The sequence below is a fragment of the Hyperolius riggenbachi genome, chromosome 7 (genome assembly GCF_040937935.1).
Source record: "Hyperolius riggenbachi isolate aHypRig1 chromosome 7, aHypRig1.pri, whole genome shotgun sequence".
Lineage (NCBI taxonomy): Eukaryota > Metazoa > Chordata > Amphibia > Anura > Hyperoliidae > Hyperolius > Hyperolius riggenbachi.
In genome coordinates this window covers 134,667,981-134,687,568 of record NC_090652.1, presented here as the reverse complement: position 1 = coordinate 134,687,568, position 19,588 = coordinate 134,667,981, and the positions used below count along the sequence as shown (strand labels likewise).

The window sequence follows — 19,588 nt, the reverse complement described above, 5'->3', positions numbered from 1 at the left end:
ATGAATCTTCCCCACCACCTCCCTCTTGATTATAAAGTAAATCTAAGATTCCAGGGGTTAGCAATTGCCAGTTAAAGAGGAACTCCAGTGAAAATAATGTAGTAAAAAAAAGTTCTTAATTTTTTACCATAATTATGTATAAATGATTTAGTGAGTGTTTTGCTCATTGTAAAATATTTCCTCTCCCCGATTTACATTCTGACATTTATTACATGGTGACATTTTTACTGTGGGCAGGTTATGTAGCTGCTCCTAGCTGTTTTGGCTGTTAGAGACAGCTGTAAACAGCGAATTCCTGTCTGTGAACATTGTTACATTGTGGCAGTTTGCCCAGAGTACCGCGGTACTCAGAGCTTCTTGTGGGAGGGGTTTCAGCACAAAATCAGCCATACAGCGCCCCCTGATGGTCTGTTTGTGAAAAACATTATATTTTTCATGTAAAAGTGGGTATCAGCTACTGATAGGGATAAAGTTCAATTCTAGGTTGGAGTTTCTCTTTAAATGAGCTAAAATAGTTTTATTTTTGTTTGTACCTGTGTTCTGAAATGAGTGCTGGCTTCTCCATATCAGCTCTGGACAGGAAGAAGCTTTACCATTTCCAACGTTGAATCCAGCAGATAATGCCTCTATTGATTATCCATTAGGTTTCGCAACATAATGATATTCTGTTGCAGAAACAGCACAGTTGCCTTGTATCGCCAACCTCTGAGAAATTGCTGTAGCAGTGAAGGAGATATTTTGCCCTTAGTAGATGTAGATTGCAGCCAGAAATCCATGTAAAAACCTGTCTAGGCTTAGTAGGGGTAGACATTTTCATTCATAATTGACATGTGTCATTTGTAAAATCCTTAGTCCTGTTTTTCTTTCAGTCCTATATACAGTGTAAGCATGTAGACTACCGGTCAGAACGAATAGAGGACTACTATGATATACAGCTGAGTATAAAAGGAAAGAAAAATAGTAAGTACTTTATGTCCTTTGTGGTTAAAAACAGCAAGACTATCTCAAGGAAGGAATTTTCTATCTTCTATATTTATTCATTCACAAAGCTTTCATTTCTGACAAACTTGCCAGAAGCCTGACCATTGTTTTCTCATGGGTCTTCTGAGGCAGTTAGAAGGCCTGAAAACGGTCAGAAGTGTTGCTGAGCGCAAAGCAATTGTTAGACTACCACTAAAAGTTTGTATTCCTACCTTAATGTGGTGAGCAGTGTGTATGCACACAGGGAGATGCAAGGGCAAATCCTTATAAATTGCCATAGCATTCATTTGTTCTACTATCTGATTTTTGGTTTGACACCTGGCTTCTGAGTGGTGGATAGTCTAGCAGTGTGCTCCACTCAAGCTACAAAACTGCCCCATGAAGCCTTTTTAGTTTAAGGAGTTCCCGCTGGAAGCTGTACAGGAGTCCAATAAAAAGGACTCTCTAACGGGAAAAACTGCTAATACTTTGTGAACTGATTGCACATGGCAAAGAGTAGAAATTTGTTTTTGAGTAAGATGGTCAGTAAAATGCAAAATGTTTCAAATTAACCTCCCTGGCGTTATGATTATTTCCAGATTTAGGGTCTAAAAGCCGTGCAATTTTTTCATAAGCTTTTAGGCCTAGTGCACACTGAGCAGTTTTTGGAGCGATCTGCCAGCCGCATCCGCCTGTAAAAACGCTTGGCTAATGTATTGCAATGGGACGGTGCACACCGGCGGTTTGAGGTTTTTGCCCAGCCGCAAACGTGCCTCCTGCTGCACATTTGCGGTTTTCTGAAGCGTTTCGTCCTCAATGTAAAGTATAGGAAAAACGCAAACCGCTCTGAAAAATGCTACTTCAGAGCGGTTTTCCAGGCGTTTTTGTTACAGAAGCTGTTCAGTAACAGCTTTTACTGTAACAATATGTGTAATCTGCTACACAAAAACGCGCCCAAAACCGCTAGGTATGTTTAGAAAACCTCTCTAAACATACCTAGAATCGCTCTGAGATCAGCTCCCAAAACCGCAAGCATATTGCGGATCTGCTAGCGGTTTTGGTGTACCCTGGGCCTTAGACCCTAAAAACAAGAAGAAAAATATACCTCAGAGAGATCTGCAGCAGATCCTGCATGAAAGTCACACGGGCACAGGATTACCACCTTGTTCTGTGGCTTTCTGTCCCGAGCCTTGGATTACCGCTAAGGTTAATGCAGAATTATGCAAATGTAGTTAAAGAATGACCCAATCAAATCCTACCTAGATGGAATTTATTTGTAATTATTTGCATCTCATTGACAATCCCTACTATAGTGGTAGGGTCTACATTTTGTACCCCTTAAGCAGCATGGGAAACCCTTGTGGGGAATTTTATGCAGGTTCTTGCCTAAGCCTCTATTTGACATGAGTTTTGATTTTATAGCTTGTTTTAAGAGAGATTAGCATCTTTATGATTACATTTCAGTTTTTTTAAAAGCATATAATCTTTGTGTGTATAGTTGACATAATCAGGCAGGTTTATCTCATACACTCATGAGTTACAATATTACATTGTAGATGAAATGAAAAGCAAAATTTTTTGCTTCTTTTTTCCCCCTAGTATTTGAGTCCTTCATCGATTATGTAGCAGTTGAACAGCTAGATGGGGATAACAAATATGACGCTGGGGAACATGGTTTGCAGGTAATGCTTTTCAATGTTCTTAAAAACTGTGTGTAGAATATTTGCACAATCCTAGCTTCCTTGGTTATGCTGGATTATTGGTAAACCACAGTATCTTTACCCCATACTATAAATCTGATATCTTTTCTGTTTGTCTCCATACATATTCATTTCCATTTCTGTTTTAAATGGCCCATCTAAAACTTTTTTTCTCTCCTTTTTACCCCCTCCCCTCATAGGAAGCAGAGAAAGGAGTAAAGTTTTTAACGTTGCCACCTGTATTACATCTTCAACTTATGCGATTTATGTACGATCCGCAAACAGATCAAAACATCAAAATTAATGACAGGTAATTAAAGAGCTTTCATTACACAGTGCCTGAACATCTTTTCTGTGCACATGATTCAGTAACACTGTACTGAGAAGGGAGGAAATGGTACCCGGAGAAGAATCATTCTCTCCCACCCTCATTGGTCATACTGGTTTCATAACCATGTCATCCTTCTGTAAACTTGCAGGGGTAATGCTCTTACCTATTATTTCTTGCAACTGCAGGATATACAGTGTAGAACAGTTGTATTATTTCTCATACTTAACTGGTTAAGGTTCCAGGACGTAGATTCTACATCCGAATTAGCCTTCCTGTGTGTTTTAGGACGTAGAATCTGTCCTGCATTAAATCCCGCTGTCTGCCATGGCCACACGTACACACAAGCTTGTGCACAGTCACGTGAATAGTCCTGTGAATGATTGTTGCTGTTAGGCCCCGTTCACACTGCACGCGTTTCCAGCCGCGTTTTGGAAACGCGTGCAGGTGGCCGACACGCACGACATCAGACATTGCATAGAGTGCAATGTCTGATGTTCACACTGCATGCGTTCCGGACCTGTGCGGTCCGGGAACGCATGCTGCACGCATTTTTTGTAAAAACGCATGGCTGTCCCATTCACTTTTCAGTGATGGGATCAGCCACGCAACGCATACGAACGCGGATGGCGTGCGTTCGTACGCGTTGCGGTCCGCATGCGTTGCGGTCCGCGTTCTGCAGTCTGAACGGGGCCTTAGCTAGCAACAATCATTCAATAAAGTTAGAAAAAAAAATTGTAAATATATAAAAAAAAAGTGACATGGGCCCAATAAAATAAAGTTTTTCTTGTTTTTTTTCATTCCCCATTAATTTTTAATCCAAACTTGGCCTATTAACCAATTATTAACCCCTGCAATACCTATGCCTGTTTATAAACGTTTAATGACTGCCGCCAGTAGTGATCGGATGCAATCACTAGGGCAAAAGTTTCAGGCCCCAATGCTCTGCAGATGTAATGCTCTGCCATTGCCTAGTGATGCATCTGTACAGCTCTGTCACCTGAACTGTCGCTCTAGCGAGTGCATTCAATTGCCACAGACGCGCAAATTGAGGATAATGCTACGCCACATGGTCAACTAGAAGTAAAATACAAAGTGTCATATGGGGTATCATTTTAATCGGGAAGGGCCAAATAATTTGTAAATGTTTTATAACTGGATCGTGTGATGTGAAAATTAGGAAAGGTGAAAAAAGAAAAAATGTTTTCTGCATTTACGCCTAATTTTTCCCCATAAATGGACTATAAAACAAAATAGTTTTGGGAGTAAAATATTACCCAAAGAAAGCCTAGATTGTACAGAAAAAAACAAGATATGTATCACTAAGATGGCATAGATAATTAAAAAGTTACAAAACGGTCAGGAACTTTAAAGTGTGAAAACTGAAACGCGAAAGGGTTAAAATGACGCTGAAGCAAAAAAAAAAAAAACTTATGATATGAATTGTATATCTAGTATGGATAATTAATAGACCATTAGTAGCAAAGAATAGTCTCATATTTGTATTTTGTTATATAGCTGTTTTAATATAACATTGCGTCATTCACTAATATTTGCAGTTTACAAATTACACTCTGTATTTTAAATGATGAAACAGAGAAGAGCAAATGACCCTTTAAACTTCCTGACAGAAAAACCTTGAACAGTTACAGGTAGGTTGTGATAAGTGCTTCAGAAAACAGCGAACTGTTGGGTCAGAGACCTCAGAAAAGCTCTTTTGCATGGATAACAAGTGAAGTTTCTTAACTCTTCATGTGCTGGAAACAATATGATGCTTATCGTTGCTACTAATGTTCTATTTCTTAGCTGTACTACACATACAAGTCATTATATCATAAGTTTATTTTCACTTAAAGGAGTACTATCGATTGAAACGACTTTTTTTTTTAATACTGTATATTAGTGTACACATTACCACTAGTGCTAGGGGCACTTTATTTATTCACCCAGGTCTCTCTCTTGCTATCCCTGCTTAAAAATTCATTTCTCACACAGCTCATAGTAGTTTGGGTCACCCTGAGCTGCTTGGTTACTCTGTCACACAGCTCACAAATATATTTCACTGTGTCACTCACAGCATGCAGGAGACATGAGGAGAAATAGGCTGATCTGAGGTGGTAACAGGTAACTAAATGAGCTGGAATATTGCTGGAATATAACTAGCTATAAACAATAGTCTGTGTTTACACTCAGTCTGGCTGCCTGCTTGTGGTGATTCACTCCAGGCTGCATCCACTTTACAAGCTGCTGAGAGGGGCAGACCACTGTTTACAATTAGCATTATTAGTATCTTTATCAGTCAAGAGAAGCAAAGATAATAAACACACATTGCTAGAATCTTTAACCCCTTACCACCATATCAACAAGATTCTTTCAGCAAGGTGATAATTAAACTATAAACTGAGGAGTTGATAGCAACTCCCCTGTGCAGACATGGGCTTAGCCCTCTGGGAGCCCTCAGCATATAGATACATTTGTATCAAACACTGACGGCCAAAACTGACGGAGGATTTTACAGCTGAGAGGAACAGCTGTGTGAGGAATCAAATTGCTCCTAGTACTTGTCCTAATGTGTGCTACAACATACAGCATTTAAAAATAAATGCATACATCGATAGTATTCCTTTAAGATTCCTTTTAAGATGTACTTCTTTTGTCTTATACGCCCAAGTCTTGTAATTGTTGTACAGTATAGGAGATGGCTTATGCTATATAAATCCGTCATAACAATTACCTGTTTAAGCTAGTGGGGGACAGCAGACTAAATGACTGTTGGTTAAAAGCTTGGCATATGAGTTTTAATCTTCTTGTCACAAAATAAGGTTGTGCAGATTTTCTGAGAATGAGTCTGTTGGCGTGGATACATATAAGCAATTGTGTTAGCCCACACACTAATTCACTAACCTTTCAACAATTGTCCATATGGTTTGAGATGACCTGGCTGTCATTTGCAACCATTGTCTTCTACCATTATTGGTAGAGAATAAAAATTTGCTCCAGGTTAGCTGCACTGCTTATTTTCTCCTATTCAAGTGAAACTTGCTCGAGCCCATTTGAAGAAAAAAAAACACTGGAGGTGGGTTGAGAATTTTAGCGTATTTTAATGGCCTTGTTCAGTCTCCCGCCTTCTTTTTTTTTTTTTTTTTTTTTTTTTTTTGAAGCAAAGCAAAATAATTTTATTGATTAAGGACTATAGAAATTCAACCAATTTAGGCCTCAGTCTCACTTGTGTGCTGATTGCATTTTCAGAGATTCAAGTTATCAGGTGAAAATATCAGATAGTGCTGTCTATGCATGTCTGATGTCAATCTATGTGATTCACTGCATAATCGTTCGCATGGCTGACATGAAATTCAGGCAAACGCACTGCAGTCACCATTTGTTCTAATGAATGGGATTGCAATCGCATCAGCGAAAATCACATCGCAACACAAGTGCCATGCATTGGGCCAGCCATCTGCATTGCACGCAGTGCAGGAGTGAGGAAGGGGCCTTACAGTGCTAATATAAAAATGTTTCTTGTTTACAGTAATACACAAATCAGGTAAAGTAAATTACAATGCTCTGGAGAGGACCTTAACAGCATAATACATAAACGGCAGGGTTGTTGTACATCAATGATATAGATTAATAGAGAAATTCAGTGCCAGAAGAGAAAACCTCACTCAAAAGACATCACTTACAGTATGCAGATATATGGAACGGGGAAGCCTCCCATTTTTAATGCGTATGAAAGTAAATGTGTATGCATTAGCAATGCACTGGGTTTTCTGGATTGCATGACTAGTTTTTCTACAGCCTTTGTGTGACTGCTGCATTCAGTACCTCCTTATTTGCAGAGGAGTGGGAGTTTCTTCTCCAGAACAGACCCAACAACCAATCGCCTGACCCAGCCCACTGCACCCTTTGACCAGCACTGCAACTACAGTTCCTCTCTACTCAATACGTGTAGAAAAGAATTTCCTTCTTCCTCCCCAGTGTCTGAGAGCCACTGACACCTTACAGTAGCATAGCTGCAATAAGAAGTAATTCATTTTTTAAAGTTTTTTTTTTGTGTGTTCTTTTTGTAACCTATTCTCTGGGGCATAAGTGGAAGGGGTAATGCTTCAATACACATTGAGCAGGGGTGACTTGAATAATAATGAATGACTCTGCAGAGCTGTAGGCACAGTGTTGGCAACAACAGTTATTGTACCAGCAGCAACATAGGCGGTGGGAAGGGTTTGATTGACAGAGGATGACATCCTGGTGTCACCTCCACTTTTATTCCCTACTTCCTCCTGTTCAAAAATGTAAGTCTACATGTGGCTAGCTGCATTCATGTGTGTCAGTTTGCATTCAATTGTATCTAGTTTTAGAGTTTAGTGCATAGTTTGTGTTTATTTATATTTCAGGGGGGCGCTTCACACCTCTGTTGGTAAATATTTCAGTTGCAGCCTGAATAGGAGCGCTGCCATTTCCTTTGCAGTTCTTTAGAAAATGTGTAGACGATTTTATGGCTAGCTGCCCCAGTTGTAAACTATTTAACTGTTAGAGGTTAGGTCTCTTCCGCGAGGATGCCTCAACGAGGTGGAAGTCTAGTACTGAACAATCTGCGCAAACAGTTTATTGGAAGCTAACATCCTGCATTTGTTGCATCTGCTTTGAATGCAAGTTATGTAATCTGCCCGTGTATGGGCTCTGCACATCTATGCAGATGGCCAATTCTGGTGCAGCCTGCATTTGGAAGTGCTTCTACCTCCTCCTGTTGTCGCACAACTTCCAACAAGGCCACAAATATCTGATGGTAGTTCTAACTCTTCCCAAAGCAAATCGGAATGTAAAAATTGCACTATTTTAAACTATATGTGTTGCATATGGATGTCTTCACTGTCATTTAGCATGATTTCCTCTTTTCTTTGTAAGGTTTGAATTTCCAGAACAATTACCACTGGATGAATTCCTCCAGAAGCCTGACGTGAAAGACCCAGCAAACTACATACTCCATGCTGTGTTAGTTCACAGTGGGGACAACCATGGAGGCCATTATGTTGTTTATCTGAATCCCAAAGGAGAAGGCAAAGTATGTGTTTTCCCATTTAAGAGTTTATGGCCCTTGAAATCTGGGAACCCTGACCTGAGTGTATGTTGTCCATTTTGTAGTTGATTGAGTTATCCACAGATTTTGTTTTTTTTTGCTTTTTGTTTTGTTTTTTACGTTTCACTACACTTTTAGATGCTGTTGTATGAATTTAGTTTAGGCAAAATGTATGTAGTTTTCTGGAGGTTTATCCCTTGCTGTACCTAAGCAAATAAGCCTTTTGATAGTCTAATATAATCACTTATTTTATCTATTGAACTGTTGAGGAGGATGCTATTTGTGTATGTTGTTATGCTTAAGTAAAATGATTTTCATGATTCCTTAGCAGTTTTGGCAGAATAGCATTGATTGTGTGCTGGCGCTATATGTAAGATTTTGCTTCCGATTTTATCTGTCAGAGCAATAAACTTCACCAAAAACGATGAAGTGTAGACGGCATCCTAAAAGAATCCATTCAAATTTTGTAATTTGTGCCTCATGTGACAGCTACTTCTAAATCATGTTGAAAGAACAAATCTGAAGCAATATCTGTACATAGTTCCAGCACAAGAAATCACTGCTGATGTACTTACCGTCCCTGGATTCTTGAGTTATTCTACTGGCTTTTGCTTTCACACTATGTCTAATATTGGTCCAGATTATGTCTGTCAGAGCAGCAAAATGTAAAGTTTCCACATGTTTGAAAGAAGAATTTGCTCAGGACCATCTCTTTTGTCAACCACGCTAAGGAAAGTGAATGTTTAGCTTAGCCTAATATTTGTTTGCTTTTATGGTGGTGGGAGGTGCATTCAGTTAGTGTTGGATTATTAAAGAAGCAGCAGTAGACCAAATTCCATCTGCAAGGTTTTACCAAACTCCCTGATGACCCTGCACAAAGCACCGATAGGCTTGCGGATTTTGGTGATTAGTCTGAAAATATTTGGATAAAATTACTTTTATCAAATCTGTGGGTATGAACAGTAACAAATTTGTAGTAACAGTATCCTTTTGATTATCATTGATTATAATTTTTACATGTTTTTCTTTTTTTGCTAGACCCTCTCAATACTCATATCTGACAGATATAATTTGAACCAAAACCTGACTGTAAGGCCAGCTGTATACTTTGAAACCTTGGTCTGAAAATTATGTCCATGCCTGATCTTTGGATGGGAAAAAAAATGATTAAGTAGGAACCGTGTGGAGCCTTAAATCTAAAGATTCTAAACGATTTGTTTTTTCTCTGAAATAGATAACTACTGGAGGCTTTAACAGTGACGTTTGTGATCAGGATAGAGGCAATGGACAGGTAGTTAATGAATAAAAGTACTGATGGTTTAAAGAATTGGAAAATGTACTAGCAACACTAATGGTGCAGCCATGTAATAGTTTCTCTGTTCATCTTCCTTGATGACACCCTTAAATTCAGGTAATGCTGCTTAATGCTTAATTGTGGGCAGTGTTAAATAAGCCCTGTCCACTCCTTGGTGAAGTTGAGAACTGGATGTTCCGCTAACTGGTGCAGTGTAACTCCAATTATATCAGAATGCCTGGAGCCTGCACTTTATGGCAGAGGGGGTACAGTGGCACGCTAAAAGGGGTGGCAATATTATTATGGGTTTGGCCCCACAACTGAAGGAATATGAGCGGATAGGAGTCCCTAGGCATAAATGGGCATTTATGTAAAATACTGATTACAAATCTTCTGATGTTGCTTTTATATATTTATTGAATGGAACTCCTGAAGGTTGTGTCAGCTTGCCCAAGAAACATTTAAGATTTACTTGTGTACAAGTCTCTGCCCCTTTTACGTGGAACCAATGTTCAGTAATGAGTCCTACATAGCTAATCCTTTTGCTAGACTGGGGAAAAAGGACTGTCTACTTTACAGAAGGAAGCAGGACGTTCATGTACTCGGCAGCAGAACTGTAATTTGTATTGGTCAGTGGGATGCAGGATTGGAATGTGTAAACATTAGAAACAGTGGCAATGCAGAGGTTTAGTGATTGTGATCTTGGACGTTGAGTAAATTGCTATTAAGCCCGTCCAATTGAGAAGTGTCCAGGAGTAGTGATGATCAATGACGTTAAATCTACGAACATTCAAATTTCATGTAAATTCTATATAACTGGAACTTTAACCAATAAAAATTGACAGGAAGTTATTCTGATTGGTCCAATTTCAAGTTGCTTATAATTTACATTAAATTTGAATGTTAGGAGAAAAAATATGCATCTCATTGATCATCCCTAATGATGAGCAGAGATACAATGAGATGCTAATAAATCTGACATTGTAAATTGTAATTGGGGAAAGTTTGAATCGGCTTTAAGTGCATTTGATTAGACCAATTCCAAGCAGCACAAAATTTGGATGCAAGCCAGAATGTCAGCACTCCATAACACTCCAAACATAATCGCAATTCACAGACGTTTGTATTGTTGAGAAAACTTCTAACTCCATTGTTGAGTTTGAAGTAGATAATTGCAATTTTTTATAAAGTTTGACAGTCTCCATCAGGAATGTATGACAGAAAGACCTGAACTGTCTCAAAAGATTGCATTTGGTTACAACTCTGCCACTAAAACACATCATTTGATTTTGCTTTAATTCCATTTTTTAATCCCACGTCATTCATAGCTCAAATTTATATAGACCTGCAATGGGAGATAAAGTAGTGACACCTCCTTGGTTTAAAGCAAGGATGCCAAACTCCAATAGAAAGGGGGCCAAAGTTGAACACGGACCAAGTCGCGGGGCAACCTCAATGTCTATTGGCCAGCTCCCTCCCTTTTAAAGTATTTCCATAAAGGTCCCTGGTGTCTAATCCCTCCCTTATACAGCTCCCTAGTGTCTAGTGGCCCATTTCTCCTGTACAGTTGCCTAGTGCCCCCCCCCCCCTTCTCTATACAGATCTCTGGTGTCAAGCACTTTTACCCCCCCATATGGCTTCCCTGGTGATCTAGGGCAGAGCTCCTCAGCCCTGTCCTCAAGGCACACCAACAGTACATGATTTGCAGGAAGCCGCAAACATTCACAGGTGGGGTAATTTAGTGTCTCAGCAGAGCTGATTAACTACCTGTGGATTTCCACAAAACATGCACTGTTGGTGGGCTTTGATGAATAGGGTTGGGGAACACTGATCTAGAACTTAGCCTCCAATTTAGCTTCCTTTGTGGTCTAGAGTAATCCAAACAAAAAGTCATGATTTTTGTGATATTTTGCTGTGTCAAGTTAATTATCAAATCTAATCAAACCTGTTTTGGGAAAAAAGCCTAGCCAAACCTGTTTTGGAAAGACTTGGAGGAGTAACCTCTTCCAGATTGTTGCTGTTCACACATTATTTACCTTCTGCGCCTAAAAAAAGTGTTTAACTTTCTGAATGAGATGAGACGGTCTCTCCAGTGGGGACTGATATCACTGAGATTCCAGAAGAGATTCTAAGCTTTCTCACACTATCCAAAAGTAAGTAAAGTAAAGTTAGAGGTTTGAGCTGAAGTTGGATTTAAGTACAGAGAGGGAAAGAAGTATTTGATCCCCTTCTGATTTTGCTGGTATGCCCACTGACCAAGAAATGATCAGTCCATAATTGTAATGGTACTTTTACTGTAGCTGTGAGCGAGGTCTGAAAGCGCTGGAAAGTCTTGTGGTCAGATGAGACCAAAATTGAGCTCTCAGCCATCAACTTAACTCGCTGTGTTTGGAGGAGGAGGTTTGCTTCCTATGATTCCAAGAACACCCCCCTGCACCACAAAACTTTGAGGTGGACACATGGTTTGGAGGTGTTTTTAGTTCGTGTACCATGAAATTTTGAGATAGCACCTCCTTCCCTCAGCCAGGGTATTGAAAATGGGTTGTGGATGGGTATTCCCATATGACAATGATCCTAAGCACAAGGCTAGGGCAACAAAGGAGTGGATCAAGCAGGACATGAAGGTCCTGGAGTGGCCTAACCAGTCTCCAGACCTTAAATAGAAAAACTGTGGTGGGAGCTGAAGTTCTTTGTTGCCGAACATCAGCCTTGAAAGCCTTACTCACTTGGAGAGGTTCTGCAAAGAGTAGTGGACCAAAATGCCTCCTGAGAAGAAAAGTTTGCCTTCTGTGATTGCTAGGGGGATCAAATACTTTTTTTTTGCTTATTAAATTGCACATCAAGCTCTGTCTTTGAGGCACTCGTTGTTTGAGGGTCCTTTTGTTGTTGTTCCGTCTCTCATAGCTACAATAATCCTACCATTTCAATCATAGACTGGTTATTTCTTAGTCAGAGGAAAAACGAGCAAAATCAGCAGGTGATCAAATATTACTTTCCCTCACTGTGTCTAGAACATAGGGATGTTCAATAAGATGAACATATTTCCAAGTTGATGCAGGATTATGCAAATGTAGTCCTATTGAAAATGGACCAGTTAAATACCACCTTGGTGGGACTCAACTGGCCCATATTCAATGATGGCTAGATTTGCATACATAATTTGCATAAGCCTGCATGAACTCAGAATTATTTGCCTCTCATTAACCATCCCTAGTATAGAACATATTCCTTGGCTTGCCCACTGCATAGGTAAGACTATACTGCGATGTGAGACTTGTAACATATACTCATGATTTCTATTTCATTCTATTCATATATTCATGATTTTAATGAGCACAACTGTGTGAGAATAGATAACATGTGCATACATATATGGGCTCAGGCAATTTCCACTTAAAAAAAAAATCAGCTTTTTTTTTTGTTTTTTTAATAAGGATTTTTCTCCTGTAATAAAAATTGAATAGTCATCAAGGTATGTCTCAGACCAACAGAGTGACCATTCATAAGATATACCGTAAGTAAAGTGTTTTCCCATCCTAAGCTCGAGATGTCTCCCAGTGCATCACTCCTGAAATATGCAAATCAACCATTGTTGCCCTTAGAAGCTAAACACACCTCCAGATCCGCTGTACAATTAACAAGCTTACAAATCATTGCATTCCAGCGGGCAACAATGGTTGATTTGCATATTTCAGCCGTGATGCACATTGAGACCTCTAGAGCTCACTCCAACCTGAAATATTGCCAGTACTTTCTATTTTAAGAAAGCAAACATTTGTTTTCCATAGCATTTTAGTAAGGGGGCTTTTTGGACCATTGTAGTCCCTTACTCACTCCCAATGAGTTCTGGTTCACCATGAGCTTTCTGGTAAGTCTGTACCCATCCTGAGCTATAACTGAATAAATTCACATGAAAACTAAAGAAAGAGGATTACATACAGGAGCAGAAAAAGATTACAATGTATTCATTGAGTTTATATAAAATCAGACTTGAACTAAACTTTCCTTTTTTTGAGCCCTTCTCTGCCTTGTTGATCATATTAGAGCAAATATCCTTTCATCTTGCTGATCACAGCCAGTCTTGTATGTGTTTCATAGTGGCTGCCATCTTGACTTTTTGGAATTTCTAGAAATGTCCTGTAGAGCTGATGTTCAGGAGTGAGATCTGACAGCAAGTCTAACACTCAGGCAGATTCCACAGAGAAAGCCGACACTAGTAAAAAGTGTTGCAGCTGAGCATTTAGAAGGTATGTGCAGAACCTTGCTGATGGAAGATTGGCCATAGATTATAGTGGAGGGAAACTTTAACAAATTATTGCTAAAGACAGGGCCACAGATATTGCTGTCTGACTACATCTCCCGTTGAGCTATGTATAAAAACTGGACATAGAGATGACATAAACAGAACATAGGAAGCCTAGGATTAAAGTGACACTGAAGCAGAAGAAAATGATATAACATTAGTAGCAAAGAAAATATTCTCATATTTTTATTTTCAGTTATATATTTTTTTTATAACATTGCATCATTCTCTAATATTTGCAGTTTATACACTACACCCAGCATTCTTATTTCAAAGAGCAGGCTAATAACCTTTTTGAACTTTCCTCTGCAGGAAAAACCAAATACAGTGACACACAGTTGAGATAATAAGCTTGAGAAGACAGAGCTCTCTGCGACTTTAAAGTCTGAGAGTTCATTGAAGCTCTTTTGCATAGATAGCTGGAGTTTCTTAACTCTTCCTGTACTGGAAACAATATTAGACTCATATTTTTACTGCTAATGTTTTATTAGATCTACTACACATACAGATCATTGTCATAAGTTTATTTTCACTTCAGATTCCCTTTTAAAGGTGCGTACACACGCACTACTAAATGCAATGACAGGTCCTCCGGACCCTCCCGCTGGGCGCTCTTTAGCCGACAGTATGCGTGTGTACGCGCTGTCGACGGACTGATAAGGCTGTTTCTGATTGATCCGCTCAGCGGGAGGGTCCAGCGGACCCGTCGCATTTAGTAGTGCGTGTGTACGCACCTTAATGGCCTTTGTCCACTAAACACTCTGCGTTCTTATCTTCAGAGATTGCAGACACCATTAAGATAATGGAATTTGAATTCCCTTTTTCTGTTAAGCCCCATCTACACAATACGATTTTTTGTGCGATTCGATTACGATTCTATTTACGATCCGATTAAATCCGACATGTCCAATCGGGTTTCGATTCAATTCAATTTGCCATTGTTTTGCAATGGCAAATCGAATTGAATCGAATCCCGATTGGACATGTCGGATTTAATCGGATTGTAAATAGAATCGTTATCGAATCGCACAAAGAATCATATCGTGTAGATTGGGCTTAAGGTACATACCATACAATTTTTTGTTAGATAATTTCCAACGTGTTGGAAATTATCTGGCAGGTAAATCTTACAGAAAAATCTATCTGCCTAGCATTTAGGCATTGTTCTACTCAGCAGGAGATAACCAGAGGACAATGAACCAGAGATAACCAGTCTCTACAGAAAATAATCTAACTGAAAAATCGAACAGAAAATTGTATGGTGTGTACTAGGCATTCTGACGCGACCAGATATTTCCTCAGAGTAGAAAACAAAGGGCCGGAAACCTTTTGCTGCTGAAAGTCTGTGTGCGGACTTCTCCTTTGGATACTTGTAGATCTTTCCTCAAACACAAATGCAGTGTTGTATTTTTTCAATAAAAATACATACCAAACGCAGAGATTCAGTGGGAAGAGGCCCTAAGCCTCTGTTTCATAGACCCCTTTCCTGTAGCATTCTGACCACAGGGTGGAGGTATTCTGCTTTAAGTTATTGGAAAAGATGTAGTTATGCATATGCTTGTGGGTAATGGGAATGTATCGCTTCCAAAATAATTTGCATGCAAAAGATTTAGTACTAGACCCTTCCACTGCAATGATGTTATTCTGTCGGAAGGGACCCTAACCTATGTTTAAAATCGCCCAAATCTCTTGAAAACATGCAAATGTTAGTGTAACCTGGGAGCAGCAAGCCTTGAACATTGAAGAGGGGGGGGGGGGGTCGAGCTGTGACGAGCCCAGTTGTGTAGACTTTTCTAATTCACAAAATTAATTCTAGAGTTCATTGTACCTATAATGCTGGAAATACACGTTATGTTTTGCGCGTTTGATTCGGCGCGTGATCTATTAGCCGTTCGATTTTTCTGCTCGATTCTCTTATCTTCCACTCGTTTTTCTTATCTTTTTTCCATTCACTTCTATGAGAAATCAAGCGGAAAAAAATCGAGAGGAACATCGGACATGTTGGAATTTTATCATCGAAGGCATCTATCGGAACGATTCTTCGCTAAAATCGTACCGTGTATTTCCAGCACTAGGGAGCAATGACTCCTAATTCCTTTATTAGACTGTATAATAGAGGTTCTTTGAAAGTTTTTACTCCCTCCTTTCTCAGTACATAATTAGTATGAGATACTTGTACAGTATATCGTATTAGCACTATACTGGGTGCCCATTCATTCCATTATTTTGTGGCTTTGGGGAAAACAGAAAGCACTTCCTGTGATTTTTAGAATCACAATGATTTTTCACTTAGTAAACAGCATTTTTTTTTTTACTATATAACATGTAAAATGTTTAGCTGAGCGCACAGTCCAGCATTTTTCTACTCTTACATGTAAACTTATACTATATGTAAATTTTGTTTGAGATTTAATGGTTGCCTATAAAAGTCAAACACTTTGATCATTTTTTTTTTCTGGATTTATGATCCACGTAGAAGTTCTGTGCAGTATATAGCTAGTTTCCCTGAGTCATTGCTTTGGGAGTGTGACGCCTGAGCCAAGGAATCGTTGCTTTTGTTACAACTTAATTACATGTTTGTGTTGCTCCCTGTTTCAGTTGAAACTGGTACTTCAGTTTTGTATGCTTACTGTAAAGCTGAATGACCTGCTGATGTCTCAATTTTCGAGGGGTACCAGTGAGTAGAAACTTCCAACTGGTACGAACACTACGAAACAAAATTAAGTGGTTGCATATCTAATAGATTACAATTGTTAAAGTGAACATCCGGACTAAAAATCGACTCAGCAGCACTAAAAAGGCTTTGTGTTTCTTCAACAGTTTCACAGCATCAGAACTTTGTTTCTCTTATATAAACCTCATTTTTAGCTGCACAGAAGAAAACTGCCCGGGCTTTTTTCCCCTGATGCTGTGCAAAGCATGATGGGATTTCTGATTTTGTTGTTCTCTTTCTGCTGTTTTGGTGTAATTTTTTTTTTTTACATTTTGAATTTGACATTTGAAGCCTAACGTGTGCAGCTGGGAGGGGTATTCAGGACACAGGATAGTTGGAACTGTGTCTCCTGCTCCTTGTCACCTCCTTCCAACCAAAAAGATGTGTGCCCCCATGAATCACAAACATTTGCCTGTTCTTTTAAAACAGGGTGGGTAAGAGATTATATTACCTATCTATTCTAATTAACATAACTAATGTAACTTGATGACAGTATGTTTGTTTAGGCCGAAGTTCCCCTTTAAAGCAGTTTAAACCCTCTATCTGAAAGGGTATGTAGGTAGAAACCAATAATGGTCATAACATGATGGATGATGAGAGATTAGTTGTTTTATAAGACTTTCATTCAAGTTCACCCTCCCTGTGCCTCAGTCCTGAGGTAAGAGAAGTCACAAGGGTAGAAGTTGGCAAGTGATGCACCCCAAAGGTATATCCCCATCAGAGAAGTAGATTTGTGTGTGGTCTTAAACAGTTTACAAGTGTTTTTCAACCATAATGCCCAAATAAATAGTTTATGATTAGAGGATCGCAGGACTTCCAAGCAATAGGCAAAGGACACAGATGCAGGTTTAACTTGCTACTTTGTCACCTAATTGAGTACAAAGGGCCTGATGCAATACAAGGTGAAAAGTAGCTTGCACATGTGAGTTACTTATCACCTGGCCACTGCACAAAGATTAGACCTGAGTGATGCTCCCATATCACGGCGGCGAGGATAGAGGTTTTACGCTTTGGTGCTGTCCTTCGGCACTGCTGCCTTGCTCCCCCAGGAGATGTGCGCACACCTGTCACGAGAGCCTACACTTATTGCCGAACATCTGCTGTAATTTACTTTAAGCGCTGACAAATCATCTTTGAAGCTCCCGCTGGTGCTCTTCATTGGTCCATTGGTTCTGGACCAATGAAAATCCTCAATAGTCCAGACTGTGGATCAATTAGGAGATGCATCGAGCAAGGGCGTTTGTTAGCGTGTTCAGACCTGCTTTTTATAGGTCTAAGATAACGCTCAAGTCTGACGGGAAGCATCCCTGGTACCATGAAAACAGGATAGGGTGTAAAGAACTCTGAGTGATAAGATCACCCTAGAGAGTGAACACCCTGCCTAGGGCGAACTGCAATTGAATCGGGCAATGTTTTTCTTGCCCGATTATTGAACTCAGTCTGACAATTGCATCAGGCCCAATCAATCCCCTTAACTGCTGCTGCAACTCTAGCAATCAAACTCAGAACTTCTTGCATCACTTTTCAAGCTGCCTATGAGAATGGGGGTGCTTTTTCTCTGTTGGCATACCCTGTTCAGTATTCTATAGAGATCACTCAGAGAATATTGACCACGCCTTAAAAAAAATACAATTTTTTAAATTTTTTTAGCTCAGAACCAGACCTCCTTAATGATGGATACGCGAAGCACATTCTGTGATGGTCATTCTATAGACTGACTTATTGAGGTGGGAGAGAGGAGCAACGTCCAGTGGCTGTCTATCTAGCAATTTAATTGGTACTTAAGTCATCTTAAAGAAAGGAAGGTATTCTGGGGAAATTTGGGGACATCTACAATCAAATAAATGGTCACTTGTCAGAGCAGGCGCTAGTAACTTAATGCCTTTAAGGCATCATTTTGTGTTTTTTTTCAACCAATTTCCACCCCCACCCCTTTTCATTTAATTCACTTCCAATAAAGAAGTAATCGCGTAAAGAAACAAAATATTTCTTGTTGGATTCATTCACATTCGAAGTGAAAACCTGTGATCTATTCTAGACTACTGAAAACATTTGTTTTAATCAGTCTTTTAAAGGGAATTTTTTTTAACTTACTTGGGGCCTCTTCCAGCCCCCTGGACTTGTAATGTGTCCATAACGTCATCCTGTTCCCCTCTGGCCAGCAGCGGTGACCCTAGCATGCGCAGCCCACTTACAGTCGTGCTCGCGCTGCCAGGAGCGTTATGCGCAGTAGCAATTTCTGCATACTGTGCATGCACAGAACGCTCCCAGTGGAAGGAGCGCTACCAGGGTGCGCGCGGCTCGGGGCCATGCATGCGCAGTAGCTGCTGACTGGCGGCAACAGCCCAGCTTTGCGGGGGTCACTGCTGTGGCCGGAGGGGAGCAGAAGGACGTCATGGGCACAGTACAAGTCCAGGGGGTTGGAGGAAGGCTCAGGAAAGTTAAAATCTATTTTAATTTGACTTAAGCTTCCCTTTAAAGAGGAACTGTAACGTGAAAACGTCCCCTGGAGGGTACTCACCTCAGGTGGGGGAAGCCTCAGGATCCTAATGAGGCTTCCCACGCCGTCCTCCGTCCCTCGGGGGTCTCGCTGCAGCCCTCCGTACAGCGGTAACGTCATTATTTACCTTCCCGGCTCCAGCGCAGGCGCTCTGACGGCTGTAGGCTCCGAAGTAGGCGGAAATACCCGATCGCCGTCGGGTCCGCTCTACTGCGCAGGCGCAAGTCTCCGGCGCCTGCGCAGTAGAGCGTACCCGACTGAGTTCGGGTATTTCCGCCTACTTCGGAGCCGACAGCAGCCACAGCGCCCCCGCTGGAGCCTGCAAAGGTAAATATTGAAGTCACAGTCGGGTCTGTCGCCGGCTGTTCGGAGGGCTGCAGCGAGACCCCCGTGGGACAGAGGACGGCGTGGGAAGCCTCATTAGGATCCCGAGGCTTCCCCCACCCGAGGTGAGTACCCCCCAGGGGCGTTTTTTAATGTTAGAGTCTCTTTAAGGAATCCTTCTTCTAATTTACAAGTGCTTTATCATAGTCCTTGTTCATCCAGAGGTGCATATATCCTCTGTGGAATGATATTCTATGTTTCTGACTGGCTTGTACAGCTTATTCTGTGCTGGTCTTCTAAAAATGGTTGCAGCCATTACAGTTTTAGTGTGTGTCAATGAATGAGAACTTTCATAGAGGGCTATTGCTGCACCAAACTTTTCTATTTCA

The 19,588-nt window shown here is 40.3% G+C and overlaps 1 protein-coding gene across 4 annotated transcripts in view; it reads left to right on the top strand.

Moving 5' to 3' along the window:
• The window catches only part of USP7 (ubiquitin specific peptidase 7), a 120,703-nt gene that overhangs the window by 69,642 nt on the left and 31,473 nt on the right, over window positions 1-19,588 (top strand). For 2 of the 4 annotated variants that reach the window (XM_068244667.1, XM_068244668.1), the window contains exons 10-14: window positions 870-960; window positions 2,560-2,642; window positions 2,861-2,970; window positions 7,894-8,050; window positions 9,300-9,356. In XM_068244667.1, coding sequence (XP_068100768.1) covers window positions 870-960; window positions 2,560-2,642; window positions 2,861-2,970; window positions 7,894-8,050; window positions 9,300-9,356 — 498 coding nt within the window. The remainder of the gene's footprint in view (window positions 1-869; window positions 961-2,559; window positions 2,643-2,860; window positions 2,971-7,893; window positions 8,051-9,299; window positions 9,357-19,588) is intronic. The other 2 variants (XM_068244669.1, XM_068244670.1) reach the window with 1 other exon arrangement.